Here is a 17197-nt window from a genome sequence, read left to right as displayed (position 1 = left end):
ACAATATTTATAATGAAAGACCAAATGATTACGATCCATTCATTCGTCGTCCGGATTCATCCATATAAACAATAAAATAATTATCATAACAATAATTCTTTATCATATAATAAACTGGAACAAAATAATGTACTGTACGTTTGAATACTAGAACTAGTCGAACAGGTATAGCCTATTTAAATCTAATCATATAATAAAGATAGTATGTTGCGCGAACTTTCATTTACTAGAGATTAAAACTGGTTAGATTTGATTTAATCCAAGAAAGAAATAGAAAAATAAAATTTATTAAAAGAAATTTATTAATGATTCATATACTGTACAAAATTATATTATATTTACATATTTTTTTTTATAACTTTCATATATATAATATTTTATATTTAATTAAATTAACCATATCTATAAAATAATTTTTTTCTAAAATTTTTTCCTTTCATGTTAGATTTGTTATTTCTAGTTTTAATATAATTATTTCTTTTTGATTCATTAGAATTTTTATGATAATTGTTTTTTAATTGTAACCCAACTTTTATATTTGTTTGACTACAACAGCAAGTAGGCTGATTTTCAAGTCTTTGAATATGAAATTGAACTAGTTGTTGTACATTTTCAATATCGTTATTCGTACAATTTTCACAGACCCAACACATACTCCTATAAATCTGATTTATACGACCTATCCAATCACTGCTAAAATCTCTAAAATCTCTATTAAACAAAGTTTCGGAAAATATTGGTAGCGAATCAAACGAAAAAGGAAAACGGTTAAGTTTTTCTTCATTCAATTTTCGTAGTTCAGCATATTCCATTATAGAATCAAACGTACGTTTTTTATCATTTAACCAAGATTGTAAATTTTCTTTTGATAAATTATTATATTGAGAATATGCAAGATCTATTTGTTCTATCCAATAATAATTACCGATTCCATAATCGGTGTATGGCATAATGTTAGTAAATTCCGACGGATATTTCATTTTAAGTGTTAATTCATGTCGACTATACAAAGAATAAAACATGTTTGGTTAGAAAAAAAATATTAAATTATAAATATAAATATTTTTAAAGAATATGTAAGAACTTACTAAATGGTTTTTTTATTACGACATTTTTCACAACATCTAACTTCAAATTCCCAATAAATTTTACACTCCATAATTCGTTTACAAATTTGACAACCTCGTTCTGTCATTAATAATTCAACATATTTTTTTTCGGTCATCCCTTCTGGTGGAGGCATAATTTCTTTTGGCATAAAATTTAATCGGGATTCTTTCCATATTTGTTGAGTAGAAAAAGAATTTGGAGCGCATAAATATTCCCGAAATTTACGACATACTTGAGAAAGTGTAAATAAATCAGTTGGTGATAATAAAATGCAAAATTCAATAAAGAGTTCTGGTGGAAGTTCTACGATCAGCATTTTTAGTGTATATACACTGTATGCACTGTATGTACGTGTATTTTTTTTTTTTTTTTTTGAAAAAAAAAAGAGCTCCGACTTGGTCGTTTATTTATACTAATGATGTGATCTGCATAATACATTTTTTATACGCCAAATAAAGCGTAGCATCGTTTTTGTTTACGAGTTAGGTCAATAAGGTAGTAAAGGATATCAATATTTATTATTCACAAATTTTAATGACAATAACTCACAATAACTTGCATTTATTTATTGATAAATATGGGGATTGATAAACCAGGGCTTTTGTTGTAGATCCTTGCTTGATGACGTTATTATATAACATAAAAATTGAAAATTGAAAATTTTTTATTTTTTGAATGATGATCATTCGAGTATCATTCGTAAGTTTCTTTATTATGATACTGTATCATAATTTGAATGATTCATGATTACAAAATTAACTTTGCCAGAAAACATTAGAAAGTCATTAAAAAATTTTTCGATCACGTGTCAGTGCATAACGCCGGCAAATTATAATCATGGGATTGACCACGTGCCGAACGTCTTTATTAAGACTTCCTAATTTATATAATTTAAATTATTTTCTTAATTTCTAAACCAGGAATACAAGATCCACTATAATTTCTTGATACGTCTCAGTATTTTTTCATTTTCAAATTCTTCTTCGGCTTCTTTATAGTTATATTCGCCTTCTGAAATTCCTTCCGTCATATGATTCGCAACATCATCATCATCTGAAGTCTCATCTTTTTAATTAATCATTATTTTTGACAATGATGCTTTTCAACAAGTAGATTATTGCAAATCACAACGCGTCGTGTAATATGGATTGTGATACTTGAAAAAAATCATGATCGTATCAGCGCGAGATCTTCTTAAATGTAAACTCAAGTAACTCAAGTGAGAAATTTGGTAATGTATCTATAATTTAGGATTATGTTGTATTATTTGTGTAATAAGCTCGACTCATATACACATTAAATTATTCGAACTCCGACCGTATCTCACAATTAATTAAAGGGAGCTTTTCCGCAAATTAATTAGATGGAATGTTTATTGCGCGTATTGGAAATATCTGATAATGTTTAGCGTTAAATATTATTTTATTTAATCACATGCACAATTAAAGAATTTGTTTATTAAGTGATTCTATAAAATAATTTTTTTATAATTTATTTCATGTTTTTTCAATTTTTAATTAGCTGTTAGAAATTCAAATTGCAAAAGTGACAAACTTACAATTATTTATCCGTTATTTAGCTTTAATGAAGAAAGATTCATCGAATACTTGCGCCATATGATTCATGAAGTGAAAAATTAAATATGGCATCAAAATATGATTTTATAAACTTTAAATATTTCAATTTTTGTATTCACGAATAAAATAAATAAACGCGTCAATACAACTTAACATTAAAATTACTAATAAATGTTCAAATGTTCTAGCCCAAAATAATTTGGTCCGAAATTGAATTTGGGACAAACTGTTTAAAATTATGAAATTTTTACACCATAATGAAAGCATTCTTGAAAAATATCAAATAGGGTTATATACCAATTTACATTGCAATAGCGCTTACTATTATTTTATTTTATAAATGCACAAAACTTTTATAAATAATGTGCGCTTCTGCGCGTATAAAAATAATCTGAATTTTCCAACCCTGATTTTAACATTAGAAAAGATTACAAGCTAACATTGTATAACGTGTATGTGTTCAAGTTCCTTGAAAGTTGTTTTTTAAACTTTTATTAAGGCGAAACTTAACAATATCAGTTTGCGCATAAATCCTTGCTTCTTTGTGACGTTGTGTAATTCCGGCCCTAAAGAGAGCTAATAGCAAACCTCCTGTCAACTATTCGTCAGTCCAAAGAAAAATTTAATGAACTGCCAGACAAATTCGTGTTCATCCAAGTATTTTATTCTATCTATCCACCTATGTTATCTTCAATTTCACTTTGCATATTCAATGATTAATAAAATACTAAACATGAATCACCTAAAATATGAAACAAAAATGATGAGAGTTATTAAATAATAACCATCTCAATTTCAATTTTAAAACTAACACTTTTATAAGAAAAAATCCAGAAAATTAAACAGTATTCAAGATATACAGTATAATAAAATAATTTATTGTTATAGTTAGAAATTGTCTAAATGAATACACTATCTTGCAACGTAAAAATTGTTTCTGCATTAAAGTTAAAATTAGTAATAATTTTCAAAATTATTTTCGAATCAAAAATTTTTTATCTTACAATAGAATTTAATATTTTGTTACCAATTTTTTTTCTAGAGTCGATAGATACTTTATTTAGTATATTTGTAATAAAACTAGTGACGGTGACCGTTAGATAGTCCAAAGCGGCGTCGATTTCTCATGGATTAGTATTTAATTTTATGAAATCGAATAAAATTATTGTTTTAAGTGCGGCGCTACCGTGAAATTAATGATATCTAGTCCCGTGAAATGATATTACATAAAATTATTAACGTATAATATTAGTGTTTACGATTTTCGATCTAGGTCAGTAAAGATTTTTTTCCGATATTATTTCATGTATTTTTTAATTAGTTGGAAATTGTTTAATAACACTCTGCCAATCAAGATCGGTGATCAGACAGATTTTGATCACATGTCTGGATTGCGTTTACAATCCTGACAAATCATAATCCTGAAGCTTCGAAACTTTTTTTTTTTTAGACGTAATAATCTTGTAAAATTTGCTAATGATCACGTGAATGGACAAAGAAACACCCGTGACCATTTTTGTGTATGTAAATATATCAAAGATTTTTTGTTGAGAATGACAATTTCTTTTTATCGAATACATGAAATAATTGTTGTGACAAAGTTATTTATTAAAAAAATTTTCCTTATTGACTCTTTATTATTGCTTCGATTCATTAAAAAAAATTCCAAAGAGTTCAGTAAACGATATGTTATAAGATTTATAACGCATGCAGTGTATGAAAAGTAATTTAATACAAAATATAATTTATACATTAATACCGAACAACTATTTAATCAGGACATATTGTAACCTTGTTAATTTGAAATATTTCATAATCACCTATTAAAAATTTTTCTTCAGTATCCCTTATACTATTTTCATAAAAACATTTTCTATAGTAAATATTATCATAATTCTTTAATTCATCAGAAGCATGTAGAAAAATATCAGAACCAAACTTTGGACCACATTTAGGACTATAATCTAATGCATAATTTACATTCTCTACATTACTAATATGTATATCTTCAATAAATTTATTCTTAATTTTAAAAGAAAATATAAAACTACCTTTAGTTTTACCATAACCACCAGAAGATGACCAAATTGTTGGATTATATCCACCAATAATTTCATCTGTTCCCTTTATTTTAATAAAAGTAATAGTACTTGGTTTATTATCACACAATTCATGAAATTTTTTTGGGGTAAACCCATCTCGACTTCCTCTTAATAATAATTGAAATTTATATGGTAAATATAATTCTCTAAAATGAGCAAATTTAACATTAATATCCACTTTATCAATCAATCTTGAAATAGTTGAAAAGATATTTAAATTAACAATTTTTGAATCTATAATTCCATCAATTTTGATATTTCTTCTAGGAGGCGAAATATTTTCATTTGGTTTACTATCAGGATCCATATAAGATTGTATTAATTCTTCAAAAAGTTGATTATTGAAAAGCTTTTTATATGGTCTTACTTTGCTAAAAAATTCTTTAGACGACATACTAAAAAATCTAATTGAAGGCAAACAATTTTGTAAAGTATTTTTCATTGTTTTGAAATCATTATCTGTCCAAGTTTCAGGATCTGGAATAAGAGTTGGATTTTTTGCAAGTCCCCAATTTAACAAATATTCCCAAATTTCAATTTCCTTCATTTGTAAACCGTCTCTTTTAATAAGTTGAACTAAAGTTTTTTCAGTAAGTAAAGTGAAATCAAATGATTCAAAAATCTTTTCAGGTGAATTGGCCATTAAATTTGTACAAAATTGGTGAAGTTTTAATAAATTATTAGATTTAGAACTTGCTTGATAAGTAATTCCAAAATTTTGTTCTAACCATTCTGATTTATTTTCAATTAAATATTTTTGTAAATAATCAACTAATTCTTGAAGACAAAGTACTTCTGCGGCTACCAAAATTTTAAGTTTGTCTGAAGTGTCTCGTTCGTTCAAAGAAAGGACGCCGCCATAAATATATCTATATTTAAAAATAATGAGAACAAACTTTAATAAAAAAATTATGAAAATTATAATATATTTATAAATTTAACTTACTCTAAAATAACATGAAATATTTCTGGATGTATGCTTGGCAAATTAATTTGAGCTAAATCATTACCCCTATTCTTTTCATAGGTTCGTTGTAAATAAGGAGAACGGTAACACATAATATTTATATGTGCACGAAATTTTTTTGAATTAGGACCTTCTCCAACTTCAATTGTAATATCACAATATTTATCATCTTTTAATAAATCAATAAAATTTTGGCTTAATTTCGAAAAAAATTTCACAGACATTTTTGGTTTTTTTTGTTACGAATTTTTTTTTTTAAAAAATAAAAACAAAACCATATACAGTATATATATATGTGGCTTATAAGGAGTGACAAAATAATGAGAGTAAAATTTGGAAATGTGGCTAAATTAAAATATTTACGTAGATTCTTTCCAAATAGAATTCTTTTATAATTACCGATTAATTAATATTTTATATGATAGATGGCCAAAATTAGCCAGAATTAAAAGATTTTTTTTTTTAACCATTTATTATCTTATAAGTAAGGTACAGATTTGCATTTTTATGACACAAAAGCAACAAAAGCAACCCAAAAGTGAACACGATATTGTTTAGTGTTTGTTGTACACAATGAAGTGATAAACTTGGCGTAACTTGTCAATTTTGGCGATCGTTTGTCTTTTGTCTATCTAATTTTGAAAGATAAAGTAAGTTTTCCTTTTTATATTGTAAAATAATTTTTATATCAATGGTCTTGTATCATTTACCTTTTTACTTAAATAATATTGAAACGCAATCTTAGTAAAATAATAATAATAATAATAATAATATTGTACTGTATGGTCTCCACTACCTGCATATTGTAATACGGGTAAAAAGCTGACAATTCCGGTAAATCATAATTTTGATTGAGAAACCACACAATTTATAAATAGAATTTCCTAGATTGTTTATTTGGAAATATTAATGTATGTGAAACCCCCTAAAAATAAATAACAGATCATACACGAAATCCTTTTTTTTTTTATACTTTAATCACGAACTTTTTTATTGAAAATATGTCTAATAGTGAATGTAGTAAATCGAAAATACAAATGATCAGCAAGATATTAACGACGGTGATACTTTTAAAAATTATGATTCATTTAAAAAATTATGCAAAAATAAAGGTTTTACCGTGAGACTTGATACGGCAAAATATGATAAAGAAACAAAAGAAATAAGGTGGAGAGATATAGTTTGTTCAAAAAGTGGTATTTCAAGAAAAATAAACTGCAGCAAACTGGACAAGCTGTAAATAATAATAAACCACTAGAATAGATCATCTCAAAGATGTAATTGTACTTTTTTTATTCATGGAATTAAATCTGAAGAGTATGGCTTATGGATTGTAGTTAAAATTTATATAACACAGTCATGATCTCGTTCCTTTACAATTGAGAAAATTTATGCCAGATAATCGAGAAATACCTGATAATATTAAAGAATTAATGTAGCAAGGATACGTGACATGATTATACAATATAATCAACCAAATGAAACTTATCTTTATAACGATATTTACAATTTTATCTATAATAATGGTAATGGAGCAACAAAAGAAAAGCTTTTTGATGCACAATATGTCGTTACATTATTGGAACAGCATAAGATAGAGAACAATATATTTGAATATATAGTTAATAATAATACAAATGAATTTGAATCTGCAATTTGGATGTTTCCAGAGCAGAAAATGTATTATTCAAGATTTTTTGACATAGTTTTTGACAATACATATCGTACAAGATTTGGAGAATATGTTCATAAAGATGAGAATCAAAAAATGTAAAGAGGTTATGTGCAGAGATTTTTAATAGATAGAACGCTGAGTGAAATTTGGAAATACTATTAACAGTGAATAAAATATTTGATAATTTTTTTTTAAATTTTTTTTTTGAAAAAATATAATTGAAAAATATAAAGTTTTTTTTTTAATAAAAAAAGTTTAAATAAAGTTGAAAAAAATCGTTTGTCATTAAGTATTTATATTTTACATAATATTATTTAGTTGTTGTGCACACGGGTGTACGTTATTTTTGTCCCCATTATACTGAACTAAAGTTCCCAAAGCCAGAACCGAATGTTTCACTCTGGTTACACGGTTTATATACCAATGAAATGCTGCATACTGTATCTTTCTACAACGAACATTCATGTGACTATATATTAAATTTATGGTGTTAGAATTAACTATAATTCTGGCCAGCGCTACAAACTTGGCCTAAGTTATCAGATCCGAACTAAACTGGAGGGTTCGTTATATTCAGTGGCGACTGTATTTTCAATTTAGTAGTATAGTATCTTTCTTATGGCGAATAAAATTAAAAATTTATAATAATAAACAAATTAGTAACATTAGCATGCAGTTTCTGCACGACTCATCAGTCAAGCTTTTGATCAACTATCATTTATTATGAATTTGACACACATAACTCATAACTTTATTCATTGAAGCTGAATTGGGGCCGATGTTGAACCAAATTAGAACGAATTCCATCCCTAATCTGATAACAATTAATCTGAAATAGGTTCCGGTGCGCATTCGGTAGAAAACCTGATAACTATTAATTTGCCTATAAATATATATTAAATATGTAAGTCAACTAAATTAATAATAAAGCTGTTAATTTCGTTATAGTATCGGATGGGTGAAATTTGAGATGGGAATTATTTAGGACAATGAATAATTTGATGTTATAGAATTAGAATTAATAGCGATATTTACGGTTAGATCTAATAGTAAAGTTGAAATTTACACGGATAGTTTGGGAGTTTATAAAATACTTGGATTCAATTATTTTTAGATGAGGAATTGATTTGGTCAACGCGACGTATATGGAATGCTAATTCATTAGTATTATTGGAAAATGGTTTACAAATTTGTTAGAGGTAATAATTTAATTGTATCGACAAACAAGGTGAAATCTCATTCAGAGAATTTGAGGAATAATGTGGCGGATAAATTATGTAAAATGTGAATAGCAAAGTAATAGCAAGTTTTTATTAATATCAACAATGATGTAGCGTGGGATTTCATGGTATATTGGAGAGGATCAATGATTAGAGCAAGTCCGAGATAATTTATGAAAGAAAGATATAAAACTGAATGGTTAGCGCTTGATATCAATAGATCGGTAAGAAAATATAATAGACGTTGATATTGATTGAAAATCCTCATTAGATATTATTATGAAAGAATTTAATTCGGACATATCATGGGTCAACAATGAGTCTGTAGCGTATAATTTAAAACATTTTTTAGAAATTTTACCCGTTATGGTGTTAATAAACAAACGCAATCCAGAAATTTACAACAGAAGTATATGTGTTCGATATAATAAGACATACGAAAATTGGATACACAATGCAGCATATGAAAAATTAAAGGAGAATTTAGAGAAGACACTTTATTCTGAATGAGAGATCTTTAATGATTTTTAACGGTCGTATTTTTCATGAGATAATAAAAGGGATCATTTATAATCGTTTATATTTGGGTATTAAAGAAAAGTTTTTTAAGATGCAGAATTTGTAATGGAGATTAAAGAATTGGCTAGGAAATTTATTTGGATACCGATATGTGAAGCAGTAAGTCAATGGGAATATAACCAAGGTATTATAAAACATATGAAAAGAAGTATCAATCTATATTAAAATTGAATAATTTTTCTTATACCTCGAACTTTTAAAAACTACAAAATTATGATAATTCCATAAATCTGATAAATATGAAAACCGGATATCTTTTAATTTACCTCCCACTTCTATATATTGACCAGTCCATCTATCTAAACTATCCTTTGCAAATTTGTGCTTGATTTTATCACTAGCTCTGTAATATGAAATCCTAGATTGATTATTTTTTCCCATTTATTGATATGATGTTTTGACTTTTGACGTCTATATTATAATTAATTTTACTGTATAATTATTATACTAATAAAGTTAATAAATTAAAATAAAAAAGAGTTCTAATTATTTTAGAATTAGGTTGTATACCGTCAATATTTTGAACATTAAAACATTTTTTGCTTCAACTAAATTTTTGAAGCTTCAATGTAGGAAGCATAATTATTTTGATTTAAATCTTTTTTAAATCATACCAAATTTGATTTAATCTAAATAATTGTTTATTAAACCACAGGAATCCAAACCGATTGATATGGTAACATTATTAACTAATAAATCACTTTCTTTATAAGATATTACCAAGGAATCACATGTAATACATCATAACTATAACCACATCTATTATAAGCATCCATTAAGGAATTGTATGTAGCAACTATGAAATTTTCATTAAATAATTTAATAGAAATATCATTATTTCCAGTATGATAGTAAGCCTATAATCGAAGTGAGAGTAGAATAAACCCAATATCCACTTATTCCTCATATACCATTTAGAGCATCAGAAAACTCTTTTTCTCCAACCAAGTAATCTGGCAAAGATATTTAATATTTCCTTTGTGTTGTTAGTGTTGTTTAATTGAATAAATTTAGTACTTTTTGTCATTTTGTGAGTTACCAGGCTCATAAGTCATAACAATAAAATTTTAATATTTTTGCATAAAGATGTGTATCCAATTCTATTCCACTGTCCTTAATATCTTTAAATAAATTTTTTGCTTTATTTAAATGTCCATAATATATCCACTTAATTAGCAATCCAAAGTAAACTTGTCTACTAATACTTTGCATTTATCCAAACTGTTCCAGTGTTCCCTATCCTAGCTGTAGAATTACTCTTCATTTTCTCATAAATTTGTTCAGCTTGATTAATCACACCTAACTTAACATATATATCAATTAAAGAATTAAATGATACAGTATTAGGCTTAATTTCATTTCCTCTAATACTCCTAATGCACTATCAATATCTAATAATCATTGATATAACAATATTAATGAATTAAATATATATATATAAGGTACATTTTATTTTATCTTCAAGCATCATTTCATAGAAATTTCTTGATTCTTTAGTAGCACCTTTAAGTGAATTCAATAAATTAGTCCATTTTAGGTTGATGTATTTGGGGTATAACCTTTTTTTCACATCATTAAAAAGTGAATATATTATCAAAGTAGTTGAGGCTAGAGTTTGAGTTGATGATAGTTGTAGTCTTGTAGATTAATTGTCTTTTGTGTGAAATTTGCAGAATGAAACAGTAATCTTATTGCATCCTAATAATCTGATTTTTTAAACAATTTTGCTATTGTTATCCTTTTTTTTTATTAATGTGTGATATGACATCATAAGTTTTTTCAGATCTTCTTCTTGATAAACTAATCACAAATCTATCCATAAATAATTACCTACCTATGAACTATATATCTCATTTTCTACGCTTATATTCCTCTCATTATTCATTTATAAGAATACTTTCCCTAATTTTTTTAATTCTTGTTATTCTCAATCGATGTTATTATAGAATATGTTGCATAATTATATTGTACATTAGAATTTGAATTTGACATTAAAGTTTGGCTAATTTTTAAGATATTCACACTATTGAAAGTATTTTGAATTAGCCATGCTTTTTAAATAGTGATGGTCTCCATAAATAGTTGTAAGTCCAAAAGTCAAAATAACTAAGTAAAGATTCTGTTCAGGCTGTAACCTTGGATGCAACTGAGTTTACTGCGTGGGGTTAGTCGTGCTAGATGGGTACCTTAGATGGTAAAGTCAGGTTAGTAAATATAATGGTTGTAAATCAAAAATTACCATCTTTTAGCTACAGCCAATTTACAACTTACATTTATAATATTACAACCGCTAAAGGTTGTAATTTGATATATAATAATCGTTACTTACAGCAACCAACCTTATTTTTGAAGTTGCTGTAAACATTTTTTAACTGTTGAGAAGGATACCATTGTTGGTCATTTTGTTAATGTCAAATTTAACGTTATTGAAGATAATCAGCAAACATTAGTGATTTTAGTATATAAATGAAATTCTCAATCTCATGAACAATGCAAATTGACTTCAGAAAAATATAAAACCTTTATTGGGTATAAATAAAGAAATGATAAAATATGTAGAAATGAGATAAGAATATATATATAAAAGTCCATTATTAGTCATAATTACATTATTTATAAATAGCCTATTTGGATTATTAGTTATAATGAATTGTAATAACTAACTATGACTGTATTTAATAATAAATTAACTTATTTTGATTAGTAATTATTGACTACTTAACCACAAAATCTATAACTTAAAAAATTCCAGAATAATTGCATTATAATTGATTGTTAGCTAGAAAAAAAATTGAAATGAAAATAAGTCTGAAAGTACCAAAAAACTCGTCCTCATGCTAATATATAATACCAGCAGACTTTTAAATCATATTTAAAAATCCTCCAGAATAAATAAATTCTGTGGTTTTATCATCCACATCAAAAAAAAACCAAAGTTTGTTTAATGTAAAATTTTTTCATTTTATTTCCTCATAACATTTAACTACTTTAAACAGTGTGAGTCAATAATTATACAAAATGAGTGAAATTTAAAATAAAAAGTCCATTATTAGTCATAATTACATTATTTATTAATAACCCATTTGGATTATTAGTTATAATGAATTGTAACTAGCTATGACTGTATTTAATAATAAATTAACTTATTTTGATTAATGGACTATAACTGTAATTATTGACTATACTTGACCATAAACTCTATAACTTAAAAAAATTCTAGAATAATTGCATTATAATTGATTGTTAGCTAGAAAAAAAATTGAAATGAAAATAAGTCTGAAAGTACAAAAATAACTCATCCTCAGGCTAGTATATAATACCAGCAGACTTTTAAATCATATTTAAAAAATCTTCCAGAATAAGTAAATTCTGTGGTTTTATCATCCACATACCAAAAAAAACCAAAGTTTGTTTAATGTAAAATTTTTTTCGTTTTATTTCCTCATAAGTCATAACATTTAACTACTTTAAACAGCAGTATGAGTCAATAATTATACAAAATGAGTAAAATCTATAAAATTTTTAAAAAATATGCAGCCTAATATTTTTCCTTTTGTATACATCTATCTATTAATTGTTTTCTTCATAAATCTATTAATTATTATCTATTAATTATTTTCTTTGTATATTTATAAGAAACTAATGTTATTTTTATTAAGAAAATCATAAGTCATGAGAAAAGGAATAATAATTAAAAATAAAAAAATTTGATGATCCGAATCTTTGAATGTGATTATTAATGATTACTACTAACTGATTTAAGCTATAAATCTGCATAACTTTCCTTTTTTTTTAAGCTTATAAACTTCAGTAGCTGGTAAAATTACATAGGCTGCCACAAGTTACCCATATCAGTCATATGAATAAAAGTTACTCATGCAATTATTTTTTATGATATGTATCACATAACCTTGATGTAGGTTTATATATATACTGTAACATAAATAATATAAATATGTCCCCAATATTATTGCCAAATAAGGATCAATTCTTGCATATGATGTATATTGCAATTCGAATTTTACTGCAAATCTTTAATATTAAAGAAATTATGTGACTAGAAATAATTCAAAAAACCAAACAAAAATAACATCTTCAGGAATTCAACCTATAGGAATGCCACATTTATTAATTATCTTGGAGCTATAACGAATTGAGTGCCTTTACAAAACAATCAATCATCAGAATCAGAATTGATATTATATTCAATAGTTGCTTTACATGCACTCACAATTCCAAAAGATGCTGAAATGTTACAGAAAAGTAAAATTGGAATATCAATTATATTATTGGCTTGTGGAATTAACAAAAATAATGTTTAATTTTTGAACAATCAAAGGCATCTGCACATTTAAAATTATCGTGAAATTTATTATAGAATACTCAAATGGTGAGGATTTTGACATTTTTTTTTGAAGCAGCCAATTCTTCCATTATCAGAGGCATTACCTTGGTCTTATTATTGAATGCTCCCTAATAATTGATTATACATTAATTTTTGAAAATTTTCAACTTCAAAGTACTGTGGTGAAAATCATTAATGATTTACCAAAAGAAAATCCATTCAGTTTTTGATGGACTTGAAGTGATAAAATAAGTTTGGCTGGAACTATTAATTCATTATTAATTAAAAAATTTGAAATCTTAGCTTTTAATTAAAATGATTCAAAAATCTGCTTTACATACCAAGAATAGTTTGTGGTAATGGAAATACATTTTTTTGTATAATATATTAAACTCTTCAGCTATATTTCTTGTTAATTCCAAATGTTGAACTTGATCATCACCCTTCTCTTTTCTTTAAGTATTCTCTTTATTAGGGCTTTTCTTCAGTTCCCTTTTCTTTACATAGTTATGTAGGTAGTATGTGTATTTTTGTGTATTCCTGCTTGCTCTTCATTTGCTTTCTGTCTTTCCCCTTCCCTTACCCTTTCCATTTCCCTCTCTTATTTTCCCATTTTCTCTGATCAATGTTGCTGCACCTCAACATTGTGATCAGATGACAAGTTTTTTAAAAGACTTGGTAAAGTCAGCAACAAATAGTGCCGATTTGTTTACTTTTATTAAATATATATAACTATAAATTAAAAGAAAATTTTATTTAATTTCTCATCTATAATTATTATTGTACGAAAAGTGGTGATAATATTGAACAAATAATTCAATTTTATTAATACTGTAAATTATAATATGGTTAATTTTATAATTCTGAATATAAATGAATGTAATTAAAATTATTTAACATTGCTTATTTTTTCACAATACAATCTGGCGTAGTAATTTGTTTTTTAAGCCGGTTCCAATCTAATAAGTTCCTTGAAATTATTCATATTATCATTAATAAACTTGATTCGTACTGTTTTAATTTATAAAATCTATGGTTATATATATATAAGAGTGATATCATCTGGAAGAAGTTTGCCAAATCATCTCACTAAACGTTTTATAATACTTTTTATTTTTATTAAATATAAGTTAGTAGAATGAATGTGAGATCTGAATCAGAAAATTAATAAAGGGTTCGAAAAAAATAAAATTATGTATCATTAAATAAATTATAAAATAAAAAAAAATGAGGTATTTATTCGATAATTTGCAAATTTAATTTTGTTAGAAACTCAATTTAGTAATTTTTTTGGCAAATTAAATTAAATTACATTTTTTTAAATAATTTTTACATAGTGTATACTTAGTTGATGGCTTTATATGTTTACATCCCAGTAATATATCAAGACCTAATTTTACAAAGCCAAATGTTTTAGTTCTTTCGTTGAACAGAAAGAAAGAAAACTGTATTTAGTAATAATGCGGTAGTTTGAGTCTTATGATCATTATTATCTTTAAAATTATTTTTGAATACTAAACTAACTATATAAGGACTTTTTAACAATGGCTTTGTGTCATTCATTACTAAAAAAGGATCGACAATAAAGGCGACTTTGTACTGTTAATTAAATTGATGATAACAATGTGAAAGTAAATATACAAAATTTGTTTTGTATTAAGGACCTATTCATATCACTATCAAATAATAAATATTATTATAAACCGTATTTGTTTATTATAAAAAATTTACCAAACTCCGTATGTCTGTAATATTATTCATAAGTATGTATATCAAAAGATAACAAGAATATTTCAAGTTTCGAAAAATCCAACTCGTTTTTTTTCGTAGTACAATTAATAATAACGTAACACGGAAAATTTTATTTCCACATACTATACTAAATATAGGACGGAGCTGTACATTGAAGATCACATTTAAATATTTTTATAAAAATGATCATTTTGATCAACAACTTGGTTATTGTTTTAATTAAAATGCAAAGCACTTTTTTAACAAATATAAACCTTCCTCCTGAAATATTTATTGAAGTTTGCTCATTTTTATCACCAGCTGAGTTGATAACATTATCTCAAGTATGTCGTGTATTTCGTGGATATTTATGTGCCCCAAATTCTTTGACTACTCAAGAAATATGGAAGAAATCTCGTTTACAATTTATTCCAAAAGAAGATATACCTCCACCGAAAGGAATGAGTGAAGAAAAATATGTTCAATTATTAATGATAGAAAGAGGTTGTCAAGTTTGTAAGCGTATTAAGGAATGTAAAATATATTGGGAATTTGCAATTAGATGTTGTCATAAATGCTATTCAATTAAAACCGTTACGTAAGTTTTTATTAGTATTTTCATATTTACATTTGTAATTTATAATTAACCAATTTTTTTTTTATTTTAGTCGATTTGAATTGACTAGAATTAATTGTCCAACAGAATTCATTAGTATTTTACCATACACCCACGTCGGATTTATTGTATGTAGCAAATATTATTGGATAGAGCAAGTAGATCTTGCATATTATCATTATTATAATTTATCAAAATCTAAGAAAAAAATTTGGTTGAAAAATAGAAAGCGTATATTTGATTCTATAATGAATTATGTTAAACAACGTGAATTACGTGAATATAAAGAAAGATCTTTTTTTAGAAATTGGTTTTTTTTTCCTCATAATTGTGATATGCCAATTAATTCATCAGAAAGTAGATTTTCACCTCCACCTCTTCCACCTTCCCCACCTTTGTTCAGATTTTTCGCTAATGATATACCTCAATTAATTCAATATCATATTCAGAGACTTGAATATGAATCTTCTGAACCTACTTTAAGAATTAATGAACAAAAAGGAGATAAAAAGGTAAATTTTGTCAAAACTAGAAAAGGGGGCAAAAAAGAATTACATAATTTTAATATGAAGGGAAAAAATTTTAAAAATAAATTTGCTTTTAAATATGGTTAGATAATTAGGGCAGTGACATTTATTATGTAATATCCATTCCTTAAACCCACCCCACGTAATATATAAAAACTTATGTTACATTATATATATTAAGACCTTTCTTTACCCGCCCTTATAATAAGCAAAATTTACCAAATTTATGATGTGAATGTTAATATTTTTAATAAAATTTATAATCCTTCTTTATTTTTTAACATTAATAAAAATTTTTTTTGTTAAAGTGTGAAATGGGAAAAATTAAGTATAACTTCGATATGTGCTGTTTTATTTAAAATAGAAGACATGTCAAGAAATCCAACATCCTTATGACCTCCTGATCATGATTTATTACAATTAATCAAACTTTGTATTCACTACAGCAATTTGGAGGGAATTTCATTTACTATTATGCTAAAGCAGATATGCTTCCATCGAGAAAAAATGAACTAGTATTTTGTAAGCGTGGTAAAAGATGTAAATTTTATTGGGTTTTCGTTGTGAAGAACGCCATTTAATAAAGCCGTATAATTACGGGATAAAATCAACAAATAATTCCAGAATCCAGGCATTCTAAAGAAAAATAAACAAGAAAAGATTTTCTTTTAAAGTTACAAAATTTCACGATTGTCATTTCATACGATAGACATACACTGTATTGGATTTAACTCCTAATATCAAACAG

General features: G+C 25.8%; 4 protein-coding genes across 4 annotated transcripts; 2 read left to right on the top strand and 2 right to left on the bottom strand.

Moving 5' to 3' along the window:
* Positions 1–272: 272 nt before the first annotated feature.
* OCT59_013966 (uncharacterized protein) lies at positions 273–1426 on the bottom strand (the record flags this gene model as incomplete). The annotated part of the gene is made up of 2 exons (XM_025331444.2): positions 273–1002; positions 1089–1426. 2 exons carry the CDS (start codon positions 1424–1426, stop codon positions 393–395), a joined length of 948 nt encoding a protein of 315 aa, XP_025187644.1. The 3' UTR covers positions 273–392.
* A 3031-nt stretch (positions 1427–4457) lies between these two features.
* OCT59_013965 (uncharacterized protein) lies at positions 4458–5980 on the bottom strand (the record flags this gene model as incomplete). Its single annotated transcript, XM_066141877.1, has 3 exons — positions 4458–5330; positions 5583–5658; positions 5736–5980. 3 exons carry the CDS (start codon positions 5978–5980, stop codon positions 4458–4460), a joined length of 1194 nt encoding a protein of 397 aa, XP_066001967.1.
* Positions 5981–7209: 1229 nt separating this feature from the next.
* OCT59_013964 (uncharacterized protein) lies at positions 7210–7530 on the top strand (the record flags this gene model as incomplete). The annotated part of the gene is made up of 1 exon (XM_066141876.1): positions 7210–7530. The coding sequence occupies one exon, from the start codon at positions 7210–7212 to the stop codon at positions 7528–7530; it is 321 nt and encodes a 106-aa protein (XP_066001966.1).
* Positions 7531–15509: 7979 nt separating this feature from the next.
* Positions 15510–16536, top strand: OCT59_013963 (uncharacterized protein; the record flags this gene model as incomplete). The annotated part of the gene is made up of 2 exons (XM_025331443.2): positions 15510–15904; positions 15975–16536. 2 exons carry the CDS (start codon positions 15510–15512, stop codon positions 16534–16536), a joined length of 957 nt encoding a protein of 318 aa, XP_025187643.2.
* Between the last annotated feature and the right edge of the window lie 661 nt (positions 16537–17197).

Source organism: Rhizophagus irregularis, chromosome 21 (genome assembly GCF_026210795.1).
Source record: "Rhizophagus irregularis chromosome 21, complete sequence".
NCBI lineage: Eukaryota > Fungi > Glomeromycota > Glomeromycetes > Glomerales > Glomeraceae > Rhizophagus > Rhizophagus irregularis.
Note: the sequence above shows the minus strand (reverse complement) of the source record. Positions and strands in the feature narration are given on the sequence as shown.